The sequence below is a fragment of the Caenorhabditis briggsae genome (assembly GCF_000004555.2).
Source record: "Caenorhabditis briggsae complete genome, chrIV, whole genome shotgun sequence".
NCBI lineage: Eukaryota > Metazoa > Nematoda > Chromadorea > Rhabditida > Rhabditidae > Caenorhabditis > Caenorhabditis briggsae.
Window position 1 is genome coordinate 17,342,254 of NC_013487.2, and position 18,589 is coordinate 17,360,842.

The 18,589-nt window shown below is 39.5% G+C and overlaps 4 protein-coding genes across 4 annotated transcripts; 2 read left to right on the forward strand and 2 right to left on the reverse strand.

Annotated features, from left to right (window-relative positions):
• Positions 1 to 2,293: 2,293 nt before the first annotated feature.
• Positions 2,294 to 5,051, forward strand: Cbr-egl-18 (the record flags this gene model as incomplete). Its single annotated transcript, XM_045236411.1, has 4 exons — positions 2,294 to 2,389; positions 2,435 to 3,106; positions 3,244 to 3,489; positions 4,806 to 5,051. The coding sequence occupies 4 exons, from the start codon at positions 2,294 to 2,296 to the stop codon at positions 5,049 to 5,051; spliced, it is 1,260 nt and encodes a 419-aa protein (XP_045095194.1).
• Positions 5,052 to 5,708: 657 nt separating this feature from the next.
• On the forward strand, positions 5,709 to 9,715 carry Cbr-elt-6 (the record flags this gene model as incomplete). Its single annotated transcript, XM_002634963.1, has 7 exons — positions 5,709 to 5,894; positions 7,179 to 7,295; positions 7,338 to 7,596; positions 7,952 to 8,175; positions 8,222 to 8,395; positions 9,413 to 9,487; positions 9,533 to 9,715. The coding sequence occupies 7 exons, from the start codon at positions 5,709 to 5,711 to the stop codon at positions 9,713 to 9,715; spliced, it is 1,218 nt and encodes a 405-aa protein (XP_002635009.1).
• A 2,133-nt stretch (positions 9,716 to 11,848) lies between these two features.
• Positions 11,849 to 13,600, reverse strand: CBG26543 (the record flags this gene model as incomplete). Its single annotated transcript, XM_045236412.1, has 3 exons — positions 11,849 to 11,919; positions 11,965 to 12,025; positions 13,565 to 13,600. The coding sequence occupies 3 exons, from the start codon at positions 13,598 to 13,600 to the stop codon at positions 11,849 to 11,851; spliced, it is 168 nt and encodes a 55-aa protein (XP_045099415.1).
• A 1,144-nt stretch (positions 13,601 to 14,744) lies between these two features.
• On the reverse strand, positions 14,745 to 18,298 carry CBG26544 (the record flags this gene model as incomplete). Its single annotated transcript, XM_045236413.1, has 5 exons — positions 14,745 to 14,827; positions 14,873 to 14,957; positions 15,791 to 15,913; positions 18,102 to 18,244; positions 18,289 to 18,298. The coding sequence occupies 5 exons, from the start codon at positions 18,296 to 18,298 to the stop codon at positions 14,745 to 14,747; spliced, it is 444 nt and encodes a 147-aa protein (XP_045099416.1).
• Positions 18,299 to 18,589: the final 291 nt, after the last annotated feature.

Genomic DNA, 18,589 nt, shown 5'->3' on the forward strand with positions numbered 1-18,589 from the left:
AGAAGACGTCGGACACACGACAACACTGCCTCGGCTTCTATAAGGCCTTATTTGTTCTTGCTTCCTCTCTTTATATAGCATCATCATCTTCATCATTTTCATTTTAGTCAGCCTTTTAAAACCCGGGGGCTATCCTAGACTCTCTATTTGCTCTCGATTAATTTTCAATATTTCGTAATCATCTTTCCTAGAAATCTCATCCGAAAACTCTCGGTACTTCCAATCTACAGTAACCTGATAAGTTGAGGGAAGTGCTCAGAGAACTATTTGTAGTTCCCAAACTGCCGAATAATTTTCGTTCACACCTGAATAGCGAGCGGGCACCCCACTGTGATGATTTCCGCTAACTTGTGACTGACAATAATTTGACCCGTTTGCCTATTCTTCAAAAGCTTTTACTCAACCAGTCAGCCAACACAATAGTTCCCTAGGTAACACACTTTCATTGATAGAATATTCAATGGTCCATTCTCTAACAGCTTCACCACCACTCTATCCTCTCTTTACCACTTGACAAAGGTCCACCACCAACCACACGTCCATTATCTCCTGAGCTCCCTCCGCCCTCTTCGTTTTCCAAATACGGACCCTTTCCGGACCAACACAAGGTAGTCGAAACAGTGGGCGGAGCTTATCGGAGGAAGGCTTCCGGCCATATACCTTTTCGAGTGCCCCCGCCCAGCACAACGTCCCTGTCACACACACTCACTCTTTTCTCACTATTTTCCCGCGTGCGCCAGTCGGGTTACCACTGGTATATGGAAGGCCATACTGATCTATTGTTCCCAGTACGGAGCGTTCTGATGTGGGCCAATGGTCCCTAATTTTTTCTCTATTATCTTTTTCTGCTCTTTGACTCAGACTCTTTGCTTTTTTATGATCTTTTTCGGGTTACTGTCATCTAAAACTTTTTTCCTCTTTCGTGTACTCCTCTCGGACAAGATAAAAATTTTATAATTTTTTTCCGGTTTTTTGCATTTTTTTTCATTTTCCCGATTCATTTTTTCCGTTGATTAGTCAATTAGAATCTTATAATAACGGTTTTTTTTCTTCGAATGTCTACATATTCGCCGATTTCAGTGAAATTATCGAAAATATTTTCTTTTTAAACTCTCGTTTCCTTATAATTTTCGAATTCTAGTCCCTTCACCTCAAATAGTATATAACCAAACACCGTAAAATTTGATAATTCGAGGTGGAGGAGTATAAACGATCATAAAATACAACGACCCCGGACAGCTGATTATCCATCATAAAATTCTCTGAGGTTGTATGAGCAATTTGCGCGGGAAATATAGGTTTTATGAGCATTCTCCGAGTACGGCGAACCAGCTCGTTTGATAGGCTGTGATCTATAGATTCCCTGTTAGAATATCAGAAGTCCGGTACCCAATGGTGTCCGATTGCGATTATCATCGTTAATCTAGGCCCCGTTTTGCTTATTGTATTCGGTGTCGCTATCGACATACAATATAAAAGATTCGAATCTTTTTGGGCGATCGTGCGCAACTGATTCGGTGTTAACACGCGTGTTAGAGGCGAAAGAGGCAAAACGATGAGGGACGTGTCCTAGAGAGGAGAGGCAAAACGACATCAAAACGACGACGATCGTGAAGAGGAGATCGCAATCAGCTCCTCTGATCAGCCCGGCACCGAATCGATAACGAGAAACAGATCACTATCTGTTTTTCTCCCCAACATCTTTTACATTCCTTTGTTCACAGTCATCACAATCTTTTCATCAACTCTGATGTTTAGAAGGTTTGAAAACGGGTATTCGGCTTCTCTTTTCTTTTTGGGCCCTTATTGTATGGGCCAAAACAACCGTAATGCACAGAGTCCCTCATCGATCAGCAGATTGTCACTTAATTGCTCTGTATTCGCAAATTAGTGTTAGTCCCTTATACTCTCTTCACGTTGTCCAAATTTGACACATATTGATTTCTTACACTGTCTGACAGCGAGCTCTCTCATCCTTGTCTATCACCTTATTGCCAAATCTCCATCATTCTGAGGAGGCGGGGTTCCCCTAGGAGGTTCCGAATAGGCTCCGCCCCTGGCGACGCGCGCGAGGGGAGTAGTCAACATATCTCCTATCCTAGATCATTCTTCCCATTTTGCCATAAACTGATAGATGCTCTCTCTGATCCATTCTTCCCAAAAGGCCTGAAGGCTAATCTGTCCTCAATCATTCGTCATTATCGACTTATTCTCTTCTTGACCTCTTTTTTCCTCTCCTTCTGATTCCTTCCCAACCAACCTCATTCCTTTTTTACAGAGAATCCATCTCCATATGTCGATCAGTATGATGGCGGACGAGCCAACAACGAAAGACGATATCAAAAAGCCCTGTCACAACTGCCAACAGTTTCAGACGGATATGATTAAAGTAAGACTCTTTTATCATTGAAATTATCAAAATATCATTTTCCAGTCGATGCAAATGATGGCGCAGCGAATGGATCGGATGCAGAATCAACTTGATGAACTGAGCAAAAAGCCCATATCCACAGCCACGTCATCTGTGGTTTCATCCGGAAAGGTTTCACCATCTCCAGTGTCGCCAGATCACCAGATCGTCGTCGAGCAGGCCACCCCACCGAAGCAGATCCCAGAAATCGTTGATTGCAAAGACAAACCAATGAACAACGGAATTCCGCCAGGATCTGTTGCTGCTGTCGTCGTGGCTTCTGGCGCGTCTGGTGCTCGCAAAAGGAAGCCAAAGGAGCACACACCACCGACTGCCGCTTCTCCACTCCCAGACTTCACAAGCTTTGTCAATTTGTTCGATCCGATCACAATGGCCGCCAACCCGAATGGAATGATGCACTTGCTTTCCTTGGTGCAACAACAATCACAAGACGGACAACATTCGGCACAACAGACACCACGAAGATCGATGACTCCTCCAGAGGCGAAGCAAGTGAAAAGCGAGCCGAAATCAGTGGAAGAGGCTTCAACGATAGAGAATATGAAAATGGAAATCGTGAATGAAGAGTCCAGTGATATGATCAACGCGCATACGCAGAACCTTCTTGACGCTCTCACCGCTCAATTCTCTACAAATCTAGGAGGAAACAACGGTATCGTGAAGCAGCAACGAGTGGTAAGTGCAAATGACCCGGTTAAGAAGAAACAAAGAACATATATATCACCCGGGGCGCGGTTTCTTTTTTGTCGGCGGCGGCGTTCCTTCAGATCATTTTGAAAACAAAACGGTGTACTTTATAGAAATCTTTCCAGAAATCCGAATCACCAATCGCCACGTCATCAACCGCCTCCACCGTTGTTCAACAAGTCATTGAAGCCGTCGCCACGCCATCCAGAAGTCAAGATTCTTCGATTCTCGACGAATCCACCTCCAGTGTTGTCGATCCGAACGCCGCCCGTTGCTCCAACTGCCACACCGACAAGACGACAGCGTGGCGACGAGACTCAGAAGGGAAGCTCGTGTGCAATCCGTGCGGACTCTACTATCGATTGCACAAGGTTTGTTGTTTATGAGAAAACCGACGATGAAATTAGCTAGTAGCTTCTAATGGGGGAAAACGAATAGGGAATCTGTTATCTGATGCGATTGGGGTGGCGAAGAAGAGAAGAGGAAACAACCTAGTTAAGATAGCGGCGAAATGAGGAGAAATACGAAGGGGACGAAGATTGAAATATGAGATTATTTAAGGGTCCCTTTTCATGTCGCTTTTTATGGGATTTTGTTGGGTTACTGATATTGATCCAAAGTTTTGATCTTACTCTCTGAACCCCCATCCTCTCTCCCATTCCGAATATTTCCATTAGCTTCGAAGGAGGTCACCATACAGTAGACCCCATTCAATTCCACATTTTCATCATCATCAACATCGATACAGTATCTTCACCTCATTCCAATTCGTATTCCATCTTCTTCTTCCAACCATTATGTGGTCTTCTCCTTCGCACCGCCTAGGATAATTAGCGTATCGGACGTGCGTGCGGAAAAAAGAAAGAAGAAGACGAGTCAATGATTACCTGTAACTCGAATAGACTTTCCTCCTTGGACGTCTTCTCCTTCCTTCTACCTCACCGACAATTAGGAATGAAACTAGTGCACGCGCAAACAATCCCCATCTCCCCTGTCATCATCATCATCAGAAGACGTCGACGATGATGCCTTTCTTTGGTTCCGCGCGCCTATCCATATCGAAACTTTAAGGAACAGTGGAACGAAGTGGCATCATGAGGGGGACTTCTTAACCGATGCTGTTTTTCGAATCATAGCTAGAAAGGATCCTGATCATCAGGATCAGGATTCCTGACGAATTGACTACGAAGCTTTAACGCGACGATGTTAATGAATCGGGTCATCAACTCCATTTATTGCTCAGATTATCTCGAGCTCATCGAATCTAGTACATTAATAATAAGATTAGAGCTCTCCTGATGCCTTTTCTGAACAGTCGCACCTGCCCCGGGTTCACCCTTTTTAATCAAAAATGACTCAATGACAGATGGTCTTCTGATCGATCCCACTACTAATTATCATCTCTCCCCAACCTCTTCACCCAATTTCATAACCTTGGTGGGGTATATTAGGAGTATTCTAAGAGAAGAAAAGGTAGTACATCATCTAAGGGCGGAACATCTTCTTCTTCTCAATTTGCACACAACAATAGGCGACACAATAGGGGAAAGAGGCCGTCGTGGCGGTGGTGGTGGAAAGAGTAATTAGAGTAGAGTGCCCCGTCTGGCTTGTATATGTATCAGGGAATCAGAGACTAGATTTTGGGTCACACATATGGATTACTGTAACAAATTAAGAATTATTCCAGGTTCGCCGTCCGATCGAAATGCGAAAGAACCACATCCAACAACGCTATCGTCGGAAGAACAAGGAGAAGGATGTTTCCGCTTCCCTAACCGATCAAGCCCTCCTCAATCAACTGTTTACCCAAATGCCAACTATGGCGACTGGTGGTTCGGGTGCTGGAGGATCGCCGGCTCTCAGTTTTCTGGAACAAATCACCCAGTTCACTCAGGCTCATGAGCTGATGAATAGTAGTGCGGCTGGGTTCTAAATTATAACTTTTAATTGCTCTTCTTTTATTCTCTTTTCCTTCTGTTTCATTCTTTCTCTCTATCACTTTATCATTCCCCGTATATGATTCACGTCTTGTTATATATAATGATTCCCCACCTATCTAAATACACATAGAAATAATTCCGCGTGTTTCACCAATCTGTGAGCTTTACCAATGTCTCTCTCTCTCTCTCTCCTTCTCCTCTACCATAATAACTCTTATAATTTAATCTAATAACATATATAAATCCCGCCCCAAAATAATTTTGGTTTCACATTGAAGCCACGCCCACTATTTCGTCTTTGCATGGTTGTGTTGTTTCCTCTCTCTCTCTCGTTCTTCACTTCAACGTTTTCTCACTTTTTGCATTTTCTCATTTTCTCTCGGAAAATCTCAAATCATCTCGAACCCCCAATCCCTCCTTCTTAATCAGTATTTCATTTCACCACCCATTTTTGGTTTTTGACGGATAAATGAATCTCATCTCTTAATTATCCGTCTTCTTTTTCTTCTTCATCTTCACCCTGAAGTCGTCCTCATCTCAAATCTTTTGCTCTTCTCACTCTTTTTTCACTAATTCTCTTTCTCTCTCTTTCTCTCGTTCTCTCTCTCGTTCCTTGAATCTTCTCTTTTCAAACGTCACGTGATTTCCAGATGACGTCGGAGGAGCAGGACGAGGTGCTGGAAGAGAAACAGAAGTTTGAGAAGACAGTGAAGGTGGAGCCTGAGCCAAAAGAAGAGATTGGGGTGGAGTCTAATGGGTCGTCAGCTGTGGCAGCAACAGCAGAGCCAGCAGGACCTTGTGCTGGATGCGTTCAATTGCATCAGGAAATCCGACAGGTGCTTTTTTTGGGGTGGAGTTATTCAAAACCAAAATGGTTGTTTATCAAGTGTTTCCGGATTCGATTCGTTCAATCGTCGTTGTGGTTATCATGATTCCAATCAGTTCTTAAAAAGTTCTGTGATCTGAAATCAGTTATCATTTCGAGTTTAATTCGTTTTGAGAAACGGTTTCCATCTGGTAGATCCTGAATTCTTTTTCTAAATTATCTCGGATTTTGAACAGATCAAATCATCATTGTCTTTTGAAATCATATCTGCTGCACTCTAAGATAGGGCCACCTGCACTTTGAGCTCCATTATATCAATTTCTATAAGAGATATCAAAAATCGGTCAACTGATAAAACGTTTGGCATTATATCAGAAACATTTTATCAGTTAACGCATTTTTGATATCTCTTATAGAAATTCAGATAATTGAGGGTGCATGCGCAGGGTGGTCTTCTATTAGAGAAAGGTGCATGCGCAGGGTGGTCTTCTATTAGAGAAATAATAGTAGAACATACCTCCCAAAATATCATCTTTAAGCTCAATTATCTCGATTCCTATGAAAGGTATCAAAAAGTTGTCAACTGATAAAATGTTTATCATAATATCACCGATTCTTTATCAGTTGACAAGATTTTGATACCTCTCATAGCAACCGAGATAATTGAGCTCAGTGTGTACGGTTTGGGTAGGCTTCCATTCGAGGAAATACGGTAGTTTTGAGAAACGATTTTCTGATAATTTTCACACAGTACTTCTCTTTGTAGATCCTGAATTCTTTTTGGAAATGTCTTGAGGTAACTATCTCGGATCTTAAAGAGATCAAAGCGAGTGCATCATCTTTAAAAAATCAAATCATCTACCGTAGTACGGTTACCGTATAATGAACTATTTTGAATAACAAGAAAGATACTATGAAACTAAAACTGATAAAACAGTGATTATGATAATACTTTTTGCTTGGTGATCACTTTTCTATATTTTTCGCTGTTCCTGTTAATGATACCAAAATGTTGTCAACTGATCAATTATTCATCATGGCATTAAACACGTTTTATCAGTTAACAGACTTTGATATCTTCTATAGGAATCGAGATAATTGAACTCAAAGTAGAAGTATAGGGACGCCTTCGATTGTTTACGTTATATCAGTTTAGTCCCGGATCACTAGAGTTTCCTCGAAAACATCATTCAGCTGATACTGTATATTATGGTATGATTCAAAAGAACCGGAAACCATAAACAACTAGTTTTGGGTTATTTTTACCTTCCTATGTGTATTCCTAACTCTGCAGGACGTCAAAAAAATCATGAACAAGATCGAAACTGTTTGTGAACGTCTCGAGGTGATGCTGGCTGAAAAGGAACGAATGAATCAGGAACAAATGTCAGAAAGTGGAAGTGAAGAAAAGGTGTGGATATCACTTGTCCTAAAATCAACTTTAATTTTACAGTACGCTGGATCCCCATCAGGAAGTCGAGAGTCGCCAGCTTTTCAGACCAACGGGAAAATGTTATCTGCTGTTATGGGAAATGGCGGAAGTAGAAAACGCAAACCGACGAAAGAATCTGTCAATCGACTTTTCGAGAATAGTTTGATTCACGAGAATGGAAATGGTTCTACAATCGAGAAGGTTCCGAGACAGGTTTCCACTCCAGTGTCTGCAAGTTCTCCATTCGCAGACTTCAATCATTTCAATGGAGGACTCATGTGTGAGTGGATTAGCTTACAAAGGAACATTTCAAGTAGCTGATTGGTACAAACTAACTATTTAAGATTAAGAAGCGTCTTTCACCCTGTATATATAGTTGGAAGGGCCAATCAGCCTTGTTAGATCTTTGTACACTAACTACGTTAGTTGACGTTATCAATCCTTAAGCTCATTTTTGTTTTCCTAACACTTTCTCACGAGTCAACTGATAAGGCATATATGATTAAAACTCCTCGAAAATTGCTTCAAGTAATCACAACTTGTTTATGACACGAAACGTTGATTATAGCCTCTGTAGTGATAAAAACTTGTGTTTTGTTGATAAGATTCTTGGTGATAAGTTATTGGATTTCCAGTTGACCCTATGCCGAATCCTCAAAACATGATGCAGTTTCTGAACCTTGTGCAGCAACAGCAACATCATCAGCAAGCTCAGCAAGCCGCTCAAATTATACAAAAGGAAGCTCAAAAAGTGAAAGAAGATGTGAAACAAAAACCATTAGAGATTTCAAACTCACCACCGAACCCAAGCCCAAATGAGCAAGATCTGTTGAGTCAGTTGGCTTCTCAGTTCAACGGGGTAAGATACTTAATCCGCACGATCACTTCCAATTCTTCATTCTTAGAAATCTCCTTCACCATCAGTAGTCCATGCAGCGGGAAGTCCCGAAGATGACTCTTCGAATTCAGGAGGCTCCAGATGCTCAAACTGCTCAACAACAAAGACGACTGCCTGGAGACGTGATCTGGCTGGAAAACTAGTCTGTAATGCTTGTGGATTGTATTATCGACTTCATAGAGTGAGTTTAATTCTAATCCGAATGTCAAGTTTTACTACAAAGCTAAAAAAACCTTGAAAATCGTCTACTTATTTCACCTTATTCTTCTTCTTCTTCTTCTTCATTTCTAAACATAATTAGAAGATTGGAGTCCGATTACCTGTCTTCCTAACCAAGTGCTGTGGTTTTGGCGATAGGTAGTCAGTCGGAAAGGTCGTTTCGACTAATTATCGATGGAAATTCGAAATTTCGTTGACTCGAGTGAAGAAGACGAAGAAAACGATCATGATGAGGATGACGATGGGCCATGGAACGTCGTGAAGAAGAGGAATGAGTTCTTCGCGCGTTAACGAGTTAGGCAACGACGAGAAGAAAGTTGATGGGGGTTGAAAAAAGAGGCAAAGCATACTTACAAACTGGGGCCTGCCATAGTTTAATTGAGAATCATTATTTTTTAACCAATAAGACTAGGATTGATAGAACTTGACGAGTACTACAAAATGATACTTTTTGGAAAACGGTACCTTGTCAATGAACGAAGTTACACATACCAAAAAGATCGACCGCGTAGAGCTTAGACGGTTTTCAGCTTGAAACTTTGTTCATAGACAAGGTACAGTTTTTCAAACAGTATCATTTTGTAGTACTCGTCGAGTTCTATCATGTCTTTTTTAGTTGGCAAGAAAATATTTATCCTAAAAGAAACTATGACAGGGCCCGCTCGGGCTTGTGTTTTGGGCCGTTTTTGAGCCGTTATTGGGTCGTTTTGTCTGTAACTTTGTTTACAGACAAGATAAAATATATAAAATAGTATCATTTTGTAGTATTTGTCTAGTTCTATCATATCGTAATTTAGTTGGTCCGAAAATAAAGATTTTAAAAGGAACGATGAGAGAGCCGCCAGGGCCCCGTTATATCACCGTTTTCAAGTCTGGTGAGAATGAAGCAAATTCGGTTGTTAAGTTTTTATTAGGGATAAAATGACCAATATTTCAAGATAATACAACATACTGAAGACCTAAAAATACAATTTTTTAGACCCATCGTCCAGTTCACATGAGAAAAGACTTTATCCAGCAACGTTTCCGCAGAAAGATAAAAGAGGATGAAAATGTATGTATACTTTGTCAGATAAACGATTCATCCTGAAATTTTCAGCCTGCCATTTCACAAGAAGCAGTATTCAGTCAGCTACTTGGTATGCCACCAGGTGGTGCAGCATACAGTTTGATGGAACACCTGAATCAGCTAAGCCAGGTACAAGAGGAATCAGCTAAGCCAAGCACAGGAAGAACTACTGAATCATCTAAGCCAGACACAGGAACAACTACCCCAAAATGAATTTTCTGAACACTTCTCTCCTTCATTTCCGAATTGTTTGATTATCAAATCACGAGCTTTATTTGTCATTGTAAAAACAATTCAGTATTTTTTTGGTCTTCCCAGTATTTCTCTCAAGTATTTCAAACCACCTTTCGTCTTCAAACCGAATCTCAATCCCCCGTTTTACCAAGAATTAACGTATTTCATTTTAGAAGTACAGGTTGTCATTTCATATTTTTCACTTATACCAATATTTGTTCTTCTTCCGCTCTGTTGATACATTTGTAATACACCCATAATCTGTATTCAATTTTCTATCGAAATGCAATAAGTATGTAATATCTTCGAAATGTATATTTTCTTAAAAACGTTCTACATTCAATTTTAGGTAGCGGAAGTTATGGACAAAATTCTGAAACAAAATAGGCTTAAGTATAGGCTTAGAAAAATTCTCAATAACTCAGTTCAAACAAGAGATTTAAGACTGAAATTTCGAGATATAGTTTGAAATTGAACGGAGAACATTTTGATAAGAGAAAATCAAAACTTTTTTTCGGGTTTTGAAAAAAAATCCCTTATGTTAGACTGAGTTTTTTTGCAAAAATCGCAAAAAAGTTTCTTGATTTGTTACTACATACTAATGCTCGAAGATTACTGGAGTTTGTTTTTTTTTAACTTTCAGTTTTTGGGTTACTGTAGGATTACTGTATCTTTTCAGGGAAATTCGAAATTTTCTGGAATTTCAGAGTTCCTGATTTCCTGAATTGGAAAACTTTTTCATTTTTCAACATTCTTGAATGATTGAAAAGAGTGGGCTTTATTTTTGTTTGTGACGTGGGCCTGGTGGGCACTGGGCTAGATTGGTATAGACGGTCATGCGGGCTACGGTTTGCTGGACGGATGTATCACTAGCATGGGGCATAGCACGACTATGGATTAGGCGGAGGACAATGGGTTTGGAAGGTGTCCCATTGGTAAATAAACCTTTTTCCCTTTCTATGTACTGAGCCTCTACGTGGCGAAAGGGATCAACAGGTGAAAGTCTGGCTAATCAGTCCTTTTTTGCTCAAAATATTAACTATTTTCGTTTCAAAAACCTTCAAAACCATTTTCTTCTTTTCGCAAAGATCCAGGGCATTTTTTCCGCGAAACTTCCGACCACAACAAATTGAAGAATTTTACACTTTTGATAAAAGCTCGGGTAGCGTCGTGACAAAGAATGGAACGCATTTTATTCCTGGAGCAAGGAGAAACCAATTGACATGGAAGAAAAATCTCAGAAATTATTTCAACTTAGCCATAAGTGGAAGATGCCACCGATTAACAACTCTCCGATTACTGATACTGATTTGACACCATGTGCATATTACATAGAGGGTTCAGCGTCGCCTGCAGAGTATCTTCTTAAAAATTCAATGTTCTAAATTCACGATTTTATCTAGATCTACCATTTCCAAGAAGTACAATAAAGCTTTTTTGCTGCTGCACCTACATGTGCTGCTGGTGACCTAGAAGCCGGTGCACGGCATTGCGGAAAAGACCCTCAATTTAAAATTTGGCACTGAGCCAAGCTTGGAAGCGTTGCGTGTCCACATGGCGGTCGTCAGCTGATTAGCGGCTCAACAACGGATGAGAAACGTTGAATTTCGGAACATGTTCAAAAGTTGAACGACTGGCAAGCCACCTAATTTTAACCGAAAAACTAACCTAACAACTGGCCACCTAGCAAATAACAAGCAGCCGAACAACTGGCGAGCAACCTAATTTTGCGACGACTTTTTTTTCTACAACTAACTTTTTTAAAGAGAAAGTCTTTCAATTTTTCGAAACACTTCGCAATCGCAGCGAAGCTTCAAAACAACACATTGCAGTCCGGACCCCTTTTATAGGGTTCCAGACCACCCCGTTCGAAAATTTTGTTATTAGAAGATAGTGAATAAAAATTGCAAATAAATTGAGATTACAGGGTGAGGAGTCGATTGTTTCCAGCTCCATCTTCCATTGGGGCTTCGATTCGTCTCCGCTGGTCCAGAAGATTTTGTGGATGGAGAGAGAGCTATCAAACGGACCAGAAACATAAAAAAGATAAGAGAAAAGAAAAAGAAAACAATAGAAATAACATTGAGAACATTCAATTAGTTATGCTCTTCTCTACATCCACATCCTGATGTGCTCCGTCGTCATCTCCAAGTCCTCTGAAACTCCTCGAATCGATTTGCTTTCTGAAATTAGAGAAATGAAAAATATCACTATATATAATGACTTACCAACTGCATGTTCCTCCCTGTTGTCGACTTTTTTTCGGGCCCTCTTCTTCTGATCCATTCTCTGAAAAAAAAAACAAATATAAACTCGAAGTTACTCATTTAGTTTTTACCTACTGGGGCCCAGTATCCAAGGGTACGTCAAAAGGGTACATGTCATTTCTTGGTACATGTGGGCGGACGAAAAAACTAATTGTAAAATAAGTTTTTACAGATTTTTTAGCTTTTTGATCACCCTTTTTCGATGTACCCTTGAATCCTGGGCCACCGACACAAGTGCTTATTGAACCAAAAAATAGAAAAATTATCAATGTTATTTCTAGAAAAACATATTTTTTTTTTAACTTTTTCAAATATTAAAACAATCGAGCTACATGAAATATTTTCGAGACTACCGTATTCCTTTCAATAGAAGCCCACCCGAACCGTCCACATTGAGCCTACTAATCTCGATTCCTTTGAAAGATATAAAAAGTTGGTCAACTGATAAAATGTTTGTGATAATATGATAAACAATTTATTAGTTGACAACTTTTTAAAATCTTTCACAGGATCCGAGAAAAAATGGCTCGAAGTTGGAAGTATGGGAACCCTTCTATTAACAGGTTTTACGGTAGTTTTTTTTAAATATTGGGATTAGCAAATTTGAAAATCGTTCTCATCGGGTGCTGCAGAACCAACTTACCTTTTGAGTCTAGATCCTGCCGAGCTGGTGGCTCGATCACAGTCAAATGGAGCAAGGGCGGTTCAAGTCTTTGGGGATAGAGGAAAATCTTGGGGGTTGCTGGGCCGCTGCGGAAACGGGATCAAAGTAGCTTCTGGGCTGAAAAACCTTAATTAATAACCTATTTTAACAGTATGACCTACCATTCCTGCTGCTACCGGAGATCAGCTAAGTATGTTTGAGCTGTTGAAGAAGTTTGGTGGACGAGGATACCTGGAATTTTTTTATGGATAGTTGAAGATAAAAATTGGCTCACCAATGATGGTTTGATCAGCCGAAGGAGCGATGGGAGAAATTGGCAAGACTGTAGACTTCTTCGCTCAGAAACCATCGATTGATTACCCTGAAATTTTTTTTTGAATTATAACACTCAAAATTCCATTTTATAAAATTCACCAATTTCATATAGAAGAAGCATAAAGAGGGATCGAAGATTTTTCGTAGGAAAAATTTGCCCTTTTTTCTTTTAGTTTTTCCTTTAACTTGTCTGGAAAAAAAACAAGAAAAAGAGAAAAAAAGAAGAAAAGAAAAAGACAAATGATTATAGGCAAGACCAGTTGTTTAGCATTTTCAAAATTACAAAAATTGATTTTTTAAAAGATTTTTTTTTTCTAAAAATGAACCGTCAATCTTGAGCTCGATTATATCGATTCCTGTTGAAGATATCAAAAATTAGTAAACTGATAAAATGTTTTTGATTTATAATAAACATTTCATTAGTTGACAACTTTCTTATACCATTCACAGGAACCGAGAAAAGACAGCTCAGAGTTAAAAGTATGGATACCCTTCTATTAAAAGTTTTACGATAGTTAATTTTCGATTGGGAATTTGAAATTTTGAAAATCTTTCTTATCCGGTACTGCCGAACCAACTCACCTTTTGAGTCTGGAGCCTGCACGACTGTTGGCTCATCCACGGAGTAGCAGCGGTTCAAGTCTTTTCGGGATGGAAGAGAATGGTCCTAGGGCTTTGCTTGGTTGCGCCGGGAGAGGATGACGTGGATCGAACAGTTTCTGGGCTGAAAAAGAAAAGTTATTAGAACAAAATAGCAAAAATAAATGCAGAGTCTCACATTCTCAGTGGAAGAATAGGTAAGAATAGGTAATCCAACAGATCAAAAAATTAGATATGAATTCGTTGGCTCGAAAATTTCAATTATCTATTTTATTTTCTCAAATTGAAGCCCACCCAAACCATCAACTTTTCTCAATTATCTAGGTTTCTGTGAGAGATATCCAAAATTTGACAACTGATAAAATATGGGTGATATCATGATAGACAATTTATCAGTTAAAACTTTTTTGATATCTTTCAGACGAACCTAGATATTTGAGCTCAAAGTGAACGTATAAGGTGGACTTCTATTAGAACAAGTGTGGTATTTTAAAAACTTACTCCAAGTGATTTTGGTGATTTCCAAGCAACCGATGAAAACGGGCGGCGGGCAATGAATAATCGCCAAAATGTCCAGGATCGCACCTCTTGAAATCCTTTTGGGAATCCCATCTTTGCCACTCAGCACTTGATTATCTGAAAATTTTCATTTTTCTTATCTGATAAAAGACCATGAGTTAGCTGATCACTCTAAAAATTATTATTGGAAAAAAGTCAAACCTTAAAAATTCTACAAAGTATCGATAGTCATCTGTTCCTTCTTCGCTTCAGACTCTGATTCCTATTCCTTCCTACAGAAGAAACAACCTCGACTGACTTTTTTTTGAGAGAAAGTTTTCCGATTTTCGGAAGCGCTTCGCAATCACAGCGAAGCTTCAAAACAACACATCGCAGTCCGGACCCCATCTATAGGGTTCCGGGCTGCCCCGTTCGAAACTTTTATTATTAGAAGATAGTGAATAAAAATTGCAAGTAAATTGAGATTACAGGGTGAGGAGTCGATTGTTTCCAGCTCCATCTTCCATTGGGGCTTCGATTCGTCTCCGTTGGTACAGAAGATTTTGTGGATGGAGAGAGAGCTATCAAACGGACCAGAAACATAAAAAAGATAAGAGAAAAGAAAAAGAAAACAATAGAAATAACATTGAGAACATTCAATTAGTTATGCTCTTCTCTCCATCCACATCCTGATGTGCTTCTCCTCCATCTCCAGATCCTTTGATACTCCTCGAATCGATTTGCTTTCTGAAATTAGATAATTGACAAATATAACACTATATGATGACTCACCAACTGCTGAAAGACAAGTTCCAGTGATTTCCACGTTTCTCCCAGTTGTCGATGCTCTCCGGGCTCTCTTCTTCTGATCCATTCTCTGAAAACAGAAAAGTCATTATAAGAAACTTGATATTATTTTAAATCCCATAAAATTTTCTCCAAAATACTATGAATTTAATTTTTCTAGCTAAATGTTGAACAAAGTTATGCTAGTTTATAATTTACATTGATGGTCGATGCACCATGTTCACAAGGATGATCACTTAAACTACATTAACTCAGCGAAATCTTAAAAACTACCGTATTTCATTTAATAGAAGCCCACCCGAACTGTCAACGTTGAGCTGATTTATCTCGGTTCCTATCGGAGATATCAAAAAGCGATCAACTGATGAAATGGTGGTGATATTATGATGAACATTTTATTAGTTGATAACTTTTTCATACCATTCACAGGAACCGAGAAAAGAAGGCTCAACATTAAAAACATGGTGCCCTACTATTAACAAGTTTATGGTAGTCACTTTTCGATTGGAAATTTGAAATTTTGAAAATTTTTCTCGTCCGGTACCGCAGAACTAACTTACCTTTTGAATCTCGAGCCTGCAGAACTGATGGCTCATTGACGGAGCAACAGTGGTTCAAGTGCTTTCAGATGGAAAAGAATGGTCCTTGGACTTTTCTGGGTTGCTCCGGGAGGGGATGACGTGGATCGAATAGCGGTCAACTGATAAAATGTTTGTGTTATTATGATAAACATTTTATTAGTTGATAACTTTTTCATACCATTCACAAGAACCGAGAAAAAATGGCTCAAAGTTAATAGTATGATACCCTTCTATTAACAAGTTTTATGGTAGGTATTTTTCAATTGAAAATTTGAAAAAGTGGGAATCTTTTTCAGACGGTAGTAACGCTAGACCAACTAACCTTTGGAGTCTTGAGCCTACGGAGCTGGTGGCTCATCCACAGAACAGCGGCCGTCCAAGTCTTAACCTTGGCCTTTGCTGGGTTGTACCGGGAGGGGATGACGTTGATCGAATAGCTTCTGGGCTGAAAAAGAAAGTTTATTAAAACAAAATAGCAAAAAAAAAACAAAGTTTCACATTTTCAGTTTAAAAAAAATACGAAAGTTGCCTATTTTTTAATGAAATATAAACTTACCAGCCTTTTGTTTGCCGCGCCTCCGGCGCTTCACAATTCAAGCATTTTCAATTATTCGTCGCTCCACTCCTCACTTTTCAATTTTTATTTCTCACGCTGTAGAACATCTACGCCCTCCCTCCCCTCTCCTGGTGTGGGCCTCATGGCGCAGCTGTGTGTGTGAGCGGCTATTGTGCGGAGGGCCGCGGGTTCGGTTTTGGTGGCGTCCTTCCTTTTATTTAAAAACCCAAAACCGGACAGCCGGAAACTAGGAACAACAGACGCGTCTACCGTTTTATAAAAAAGAAAGATTTTATTTTCTCTAATCGAAGCTCACCGAAACCATCAACTTTGAGCTCATTTATCTCGGTTCATCTGAGAGATATCAAAAACCTGTCAACTGTGATAACATGAGAGATATCATGATGAACAATTTATCAGTTAACAATTTTTAGGTACCTTTCACAGGAGCAGAGATATTTGAGCTCAAAGTGCACTCACAGGGAGGGCTTCTATTAGAGCAAGTACGGTATAAAAACTCACTTTAAGTTGTCTTGGTGATATTTGAACAACTGATAGAGACGGATCATGGGGAGAGGAATAATCATCTTGATGACCGAGCGCCTCTTGATCCTTTTGGAAATCCTATCATCTTCTCAGCACTTGGTTCTCTGAAAATTTTCATTTTTGCTCAATTGATAAAAGTCCATCAGTTGGTCACTCTCAAAATTATTATTGGAAAAAAGTCAAACCTTAAAAGTTCCACAAAGTAAGGGTTTTGGTGCTCTGATTGAAAACCGTTTCTTCAGAAGACTATCGTGGAAAGAGAGAGAGAGAGAGAGAGAGAGAGAGAGAGAGAGGGATAGTTATAAGTTCCTAAGACTAGATACAAAGAATGATAACTTTCTCAGCTACTATGAAACAGTGGTCAGACATAGACAGGACCGAAATCCCATCTACAACGTTTCGTAATTCAGAGTCAGCCTCCTCGGCAGTCATCGGACGGACAACAGACAGATATTGATAATATTCTAAAGCTAAAAACAGAGAATGATAACTTTCTCAGCTACTCTGAAACAGTGGTCAGACATAGACAGGACCGAAATCCCATCTACAACGTTTCGTAATTCAGAGTCAGCCTCCTCGGCAGTCATCGGACGGACAACAGACAGATATTGATAATATTCTAAAGCTAAAAACAGAGAATGATAACTTTCTCAGCTCATCTGAAACAGTGGTCACTCACAGACAGGATCGAAATCCCATCAACGAACGTTTCATAATTCAGATGTAGCTTCCTAGTCAGTCATCGGATGGAGAGCAGACAGATATTGATAATATTCTAAGGCTATAAACAGAGAATGATAACTTTCTCAGCTCATCTGAAACAGTGGTCACTCACAGACAGGATCGAAATCCCATCAACGAACGTTTCATAATTCAGATGTAGCCTCCTAGTCAGTCATCGAACGGACAAAAATAGAGATATAATAGAGATAGAGAGTTTCTAGGGCTAAAAATGAAGAATGATATCAGTCTAAAAGAAAAGTGAACATATATCATATTAAGATCATTTTTCAAGTTATTCTCTTCTCTCCATCCACATCCAGGTGTCCTTCTTCTTCTTCTCCCCAGGTCCTTCGAACTCTTCGAGTTTTCTCCAGTTACTTCGACGTTCCAGTGTTCGATCCATCTCCTAGAAACAAAATATGAGAAAAATTAGATAGAAAATTATATTCTCATTTTGTTTGAACGCTTTTAATTTTCAAATTAATCGAGCTATATGAAAAATTTTCAGATCATCAAAACTACGGTAAAGGCTGTGATTGAATGGGCCCCACACTGCCAACTTTGAGCTCAATTATCTCGACTCCTGTGCAAGATATCAAAAAGTGGCCAATTGATAAAATGTTTGTGATAATATGGTGAACATTTCATCAGTTGGCAACTTTTTTATGCCACTCACAGTAACCGAGAAAAAATGGCTTAAAGCTTAAAGTAAAAGAGCCATCCTGTACATGTTTTATCCTATTTATTTCTTGATTGGAAGTTTGAAAAAGTGAAATTGTTTTTATTGGGTACTGCAAAACAAACTCACCTTTTGAGGATGAATTCTGCAGAGCTGGTGGCTCATCGACGGAGCAGCGGTGGTCCAAGCCGTTGGGGATTGAAAAGAATGAGCCCTAGGTGTCTGTTGGGTCGCGCCGGGAAGGAGATGACGTGGATCGAGCAGCTTCTGAGCTGAAAATTGTAATTATCAACTTATTTTTAGCATTATTATCTACCATTTCTCATATTTTGCTCCCTGGACCTTCTCTTTGGCTTTGGGGCAGGTGATCAGCTGCATGGGTTTGCGAAGCTGACGAGTGTGCTTGTGCTGTTGATAGACGACGATTGGACCTGAAAAATAATATTTTTCTAAAGTTGAAGTTTCTAAAGTTCCACAAAAAACTCCGAAATTTTATAGAAAGAAACACAAAAGAAAGAGATTTTTGACTAAAAAATTCGATAAATAATGGGATACTTGGCGCCTACAGTAGATCAAACCTAACGAATTGGAAAAAAACATGTTCAAAAAGTGGCGGT